The sequence below is a fragment of the Sinocyclocheilus anshuiensis genome, unplaced genomic scaffold (genome assembly GCF_001515605.1).
Source record: "Sinocyclocheilus anshuiensis isolate Anshui unplaced genomic scaffold, SAMN03320099.WGS_v1.1 scaffold733, whole genome shotgun sequence".
NCBI lineage: Eukaryota > Metazoa > Chordata > Actinopteri > Cypriniformes > Cyprinidae > Sinocyclocheilus > Sinocyclocheilus anshuiensis.
Genome location: NW_015539923.1, coordinates 1,228,148 through 1,234,333, shown reverse-complemented (window position 1 = coordinate 1,234,333; position 6,186 = coordinate 1,228,148). Strand labels below are relative to the sequence as shown.

Sequence of the window (6,186 nt, the reverse complement as noted above, 5' to 3'; positions counted from 1 at the left end):
GCAAACCTGTTTCTGAGCTCTACAGGCAGTTCTTTTGACCTCAGGGCTTGGTTTTTGCTCTGATATGCATTATCAGCTGTTAGACCTTTTATTAAGACGTGTGTGCCTTTCCAAATCATACCCATTCAATTGAATTTGCCACAGGTTAACTTCACTTGAAGTGTAGTAATATATACAAGCAAAATGAATGCTCCTGAGCTCAATTTCAACTGTCCCAGATATACTGAATACTTATGCAATGGAATAATTTTAGTTTTTTATTTTTAATACATTTGCAAAGATGTTAAAAACCTGTTTTTTTTTTTTGTTTTACAATTATCAACCATGTTAAAATCCTGTTTTTTTTGCTTGACAATTATGGTGTATGGAGTGTAGATTGGTGTGGAAAAACACTCATTTAAAGCAGTTTAACATAAGGCAGCAACAAAACAAAATGTGAAAAAAATGAAGGGGTATGAATACATTCGCAAGGCACTGTATGAGATATGGTATGTATTTTTATGTCAAGTTTATTTTTACTTGTCTACCCTTCAGGTTCAGATGAAGGACTTCCGTTATGTTGCTGCCTTATAATAAACTTCTTTAAATAACTTTTTTTCCACATCAATCTACACTCCATACACCATACTGACAAGGCAAAGACAGAATTGTCACAACTTCATAAATGTATTAAAAATAAAAAACTGAAATAAGTACATTGCATAAGTAGTAACTAAATATTTAGCCTGAAGCACCTTAACAGCCTCAAGTCTTTTTTTTTGTTTGATGGGACAAGCTTTGCTCATCAGCATTTTGCAATTATCTGCCATTCTTCATGGAGTGTAGATTGTTGTGGAAAAAAACTAATTTAAAGCAGTTTAACATAAGGCAGCAACAAAACAAAATGTGAAAAAAATGAAGGGGTATGAATACATTCGCAAGGCACTGTATGAGATATGGTATGTATTTTTATGTCAAGTTTATTTTTACTTGTCTACCCTTCAGGTTCAGATGAAGGACTTCCGCTTCTCCTACAAGTTCAAAATGGCCTGTAAAGAGGACGTACTCAAACTCTGTCCCAACATTGAGAAGAAGTGAGTTCACAAATCCTGCAGCTGTCGCTTCAGGCTTTGAAATGTTCTGCATAAACTCTGTTTGGATTTTGTCATTCAATTTTGATGGTGATTTATTTGTTACATAACATTTTTCATGGAGGCTTAAATCATCATGGCCTGTCTGTGTGTCTCCTCTTATTTTGGCACTGTTGCACTCTCTCTCGCTCACACAAATTCATCCTCTTGAACCATATTTTTTTTTATCCTCTGCCTCAGTATCTCTTTCACCCTCTTCATGTGTCATTTCGTTATTCCTCCACCTCAGGGCGGATGTGGTCATCTGTTTGAGCACCACAGTGAGGAACGACACTCTACAGGATGTGAAAGATCAGCGTGTGTCTCTCAAATGTCGGAAACAGCTGAGGGTGGAAGAGCTTGAGATGGTGAATTCACTTTACTCAAGTTAAATCACACACTCCACATTGTTCAGACCATTTTTACTGTACAACAAAAGTGGACTGTAATTAATTCGATCAAGGTCCTAAAAGTACCATTAAAGTTTCATGAAACTTTTTCATATATTACTCATGCGCTATATTCCAAGTCTTCTGAAGCTATGAGTTCAGATGTCACACTCTCTGTCCCCTTCATTTGCAGTCGGAGGACATTCGACTGGAACCTGAGCTGCATGATGCTTGTAAGAAGGACATCAACAAGCTTTGTTCCTCTGTCGCCTATGGAAATGCTCAGGTAACTGTTTACTTTGATCTTTTACTTTTCTAGGTAGCTTTATGCACCCACCTGCAGCTGCTGCACGCAGACGCATGATGAAACTTGTCCAGTTAGAGAAAGAAGATTCATATAACAAGATTCCCACAGTCATGGAGCACCTGGAAATAGTAGAAAAGTTTCAAATTGAAATTTCCAGGTCATAAAAATGCAAAAACATTGCATCTCTACCTTTTTGACTAGGAGTGGCAATTTATATTAAAATAACTAAATACAATAATATACAAAATACAATACAATAATTATAAAGAATTAAAAGAAATAAAATTCCAGAATTTTCAATAACTTAATGTTCTTCAGGGTTTACACTTTTTATTACCAATGACTTTTATAGTCATATGTAATTATGGAGAGTTTAAAATAAATAAATTGTTATTCACATATGGCAATAGTGTCCAGATCAAATATTTTAGAGCAAAACTAGAAAAAGGTATTCATTTTAGAAATTTCCATGTTTTTTTAAAAGATTTTATTAATTTCAATTAAATTTCCAGGTCTAGAAATCACATTTTTAAAATTCCTAAATTGTAACATTTGTAACATCATAAATGTGTTTAAAATTCACAAATAAAAATGATAGAATTAGAATTTGTCCTCATTTGTAAGTCGCTTTGGATAAAAGCTTCTACTAAATTACTAAATGTAAATGTAAATTAAGAAATGTCAGCTTACATTTAGATTTTTATCTGTTCTTGCTTATTTTAAAGTTTTTCTCTTATTTGAATTAATTTCATGCCATCTTGAGTTCCACTTAAATGTATACAGTTGCTTTTTTAAATTTAACTTAATTTTCATTTTTAACAAATGGAACGGTACAAATGGAAAACTCCTCCATCAGTCTTTATAAAACGATTAAAAACGCTTATTAGGTGATCACGAAAGACCGAAAAAAAACAATGTAAATCCATTAGTGTGGAAACCCTGGGGAAAATAAATCATAAGCCCCAAGAAGCCGTGGTTTACAGTGAATTTATAACAGCTAAGGGGCGTTGTTAGGCACGATTTAGCTGTTATAAATTCACTGTAAACCACGGCTTCACGGGGCTTACTGCTTTTATAAAACGGTTATTCCATATACGTAGTAAGGTTTCACAAAATAAAACAGAGCAAATAAAGTGTAATGATATTAATAAAAACATTATTCTTCCACCAAACAATGTAGTTCCTCAGAATCAGTTGTGGTTGCAACAAAGTGGTTGCCGAGCAACACACAAACGTAAACAAAGGTGTATGTTTGTAGAGTAATTTACAACAGCTTCGAATGTGGCTCAGCCAATCAGAATCAAGGACCGGAACTATCCGTTTTATAATCCTACATTACAGCCAGATGGTTTAAACCACATAGCAAAATATACAATTCATATTGTACAGAGTGGGATTTTTATACATGTTATGCAAAGCCGGGTGGTTTGAAGCATGTTTGCGCACACATGCAAAATACAAAATAGGATTTTCCTTGCTTTTTATGGAAATACATTTTCAATGTGTAACACTCTTAACTTTCTCGCCCAGTCCATTAAAAACCTAGCTATAAAAATTATTCAGCCATAAATGATGTTGACACAACGTGCGCACATTAACATATGACCACACATGTTTACATAATTACACTTATTCAGTAGTCAGCAACCTGGCAGGGTCCTGTTTAGTCAGGTAACAGCTTAGGTTAGCTTGAGTTATTAAAAATAATAATAATAATGCGATAAAATATGAATGCATCTAATCATGCCCTCTGACCTACATGAAAATTCCATAATAAGAAATTTTCTTGCTTTCAACACAATTCCAGCTTTAACTACCACCAATGAAATGCATAGAAAATGTGTAGAGCTGTCCGTTTGTACTGTTAATTTAGTGTGATTGTTATTTTAAACATACATTTAATCATCACCTTGACTAACCTTACCTTAAGTGAAAAAAATTTAATGCTGCAGCAATGAAGAACAGAGCCATATTAACTAACTGTTGGAGAAGACCTTCATAACCTGTTGTTTTTTTCACGCCTCTATCTGTCCTCTTCTCCTCAGATCATTGAGTGCCTCAAAGAGAACAAGAAGCAGCTGTCCCAGGTGTGTCATCAAAAGATCTTTAAGCTTCAGGAAACTGAAATGATGGATCCGGAGCTGGACTATCAGCTCATGAGAGTGTGCAAGCAGATGATCAAGGTGAGTTGTTTTAGCAGGTAACTAACTTGGGGTAAGTTCTGCAGGTCCCTTAGTTCGTATCCTGACATTTCTTCCATTACCTAAAGCGTTCCTGTCAAACAGAACGAGCTGATGGTTATAAACGTACTCTGGATTTAGTCAAAGATCAATAGTAATGGCTTAACCCCCGTGTTTTAATTAACTTAAACTCAATAAGATCAACATGGGGCCAGAGTGAAGCGGCTGATAGATCGGACCTGATTTGGAAAAGAGTATTAAACATTTAAACCACATAACCTTGTCTTTGCGAAATAGCATTGAATGAACAAATACTCTTCCGTTCAAAAGTTTGGGGTGAGTAAGTTTTATATTTTGAAAGAAATGAATACTTATAATCAGCAAGGACACTTTGCTGATTGATCAAATTGATCAAAAGTGAGAGAAAATACTTTTATAATGTTACAAAAGATTCCTATTTTAAATAAATACTGTTCTTTTGTACTCTTGATTCATCGAATCCTGAAAAAAAAGTATCACGGTTTCCACAAAAATATTAAACAGCAAAAACAATGATATTATCATCACCATCATCATCAAATCAGAATATATGAAGGATTTCTGAAGGATCATTTGACACTGAAGACTGGAGTTATGATGCTGAAAATTCAGCTTTGATCACAGCAATAAATTGCAATTTTAGATGTTTTAAAATAGAAGACTGTAAATTTCAGTTGTAACAATGCTTATGATTATTGTTTTTGTATTGGTTTGCAAAAAACATAAACATTTTACCGACCTAAACTTTTGAGCCGTAGTGTAGTTTAAGAAAATAATATTTTTACATTTAGCAGTTTTATGCCACATTACATCACTGTAAAAGCCGAGGGCTTATAATCACAATTGCCAGTTCATTTGCCAAGCTATCTACAGACATTGTAGAGGGATTGAATCTGCCTTATGTGCAAGTCATTTTGGCTGAAAGCGCATGCAAAGTGACTACATACTTGCTTTTCAAAGAGTCCGTAAACTTCCATATGTTTCCCATAGATAGTCCAGTCAGCAGTTAAGTCTGTTTCTCCTTTTCTTTGTCCTTCGCGACCTATTTGTCCTTGGTTTAGCGTTTTTGCACAGAGTCGGATGCTAAGAACGTGCTGCAGTGTCTGAAGCTGAACAAGAACAGTGAGCTAATGGATCCCAAGTGTAAGCAGATGATCACCAAGAGACAAATCACTCAGAACACAGGTGAAGACCAAACACACCTGCACTTCATTTACAGTTAACTACAGTTAGTTGAGTTGGTTCATTTGAAGCTGTCATCTAAATCTCCCATTTTTGGTTCTGAAACTCTCTCCTTGAGTTTTAATGGCCTCCTAGTTTTTTTCTTTTCTTAAAGTATCTATGAATTATTTCAACTTTTGTAATGCTAGTGTTTTAATTTCTTTGCTGTATTGGTGTTTTCAGACTACAGATTGAACCCAGTGTTGAGGAAGGCTTGTAAAGCAGACATACCCAAGTTCTGTCAAAGCATACTCAATAAAGCCAGTGACGCCAACGAACTGGAGGGTCAAGTCATATCCTGCCTTAAACTCAAGTATGCAGACCAGGTATGTGTGTCACTGAATATTAGCAACAAATATGTAAGGGATAATGTACAGTCAGCCCAGTATTATAGCAAAATTATAGTCTTGTATCATACTGAAGGGGTTATGTTGCTATAATGACCATCTGACTGTACATTATCCTGCTTATTGCGCAACTACTTACTTATATCATCGCTGTTACTGTTAATTATTTTAAACTATTAAAAATAGCTTTTGGTAATTGAAATAAAATAAATAGATGAAAAAAATAATTTAAAAATGAATAATAAAAACTTGATAATAATAACAAAAATGAGAAATGTTACCTAAAGTTTTTGCAAAAATGTACTTAAATTAAAACAATAAATACATAAAAAAATATTAACTTTATAACTCGTACAGAAATAATGATAATTTCAGCTTATATAAAATAAAGCTAAAATAAATTTAATTAATTTAATTAAAGGGGTCATATGATGCTGCTAAAAAGAACATTATGTTGTGTATTTGGTGTAATGAAATGTTTATGCGGTTTGAAGTAAAAAAAAAACACATTATTTTCCACATACTGTACATTATTGTTTCTCCTCTATGCCCCGCCTTTCTGAAACGCGTCGATTTTTACAAAGCTCATCGGTC

At 34.0% G+C, this 6,186-nt stretch overlaps 1 protein-coding gene across 1 annotated transcript in view; it reads left to right on the top strand.

Moving 5' to 3' along the window:
• Positions 1-6,186, top strand: part of LOC107686575 (Golgi apparatus protein 1-like) — a 46,142-nt gene that overhangs the window by 30,417 nt on the left and 9,539 nt on the right. The window contains exons 16-21 of the mRNA XM_016483640.1: positions 985-1,073; positions 1,360-1,477; positions 1,692-1,784; positions 3,851-3,988; positions 5,086-5,209; positions 5,429-5,571. Of these exons, the coding sequence (XP_016339126.1) occupies positions 985-1,073; positions 1,360-1,477; positions 1,692-1,784; positions 3,851-3,988; positions 5,086-5,209; positions 5,429-5,571 (705 nt within the window). The remainder of the gene's footprint in view (positions 1-984; positions 1,074-1,359; positions 1,478-1,691; positions 1,785-3,850; positions 3,989-5,085; positions 5,210-5,428; positions 5,572-6,186) is intronic.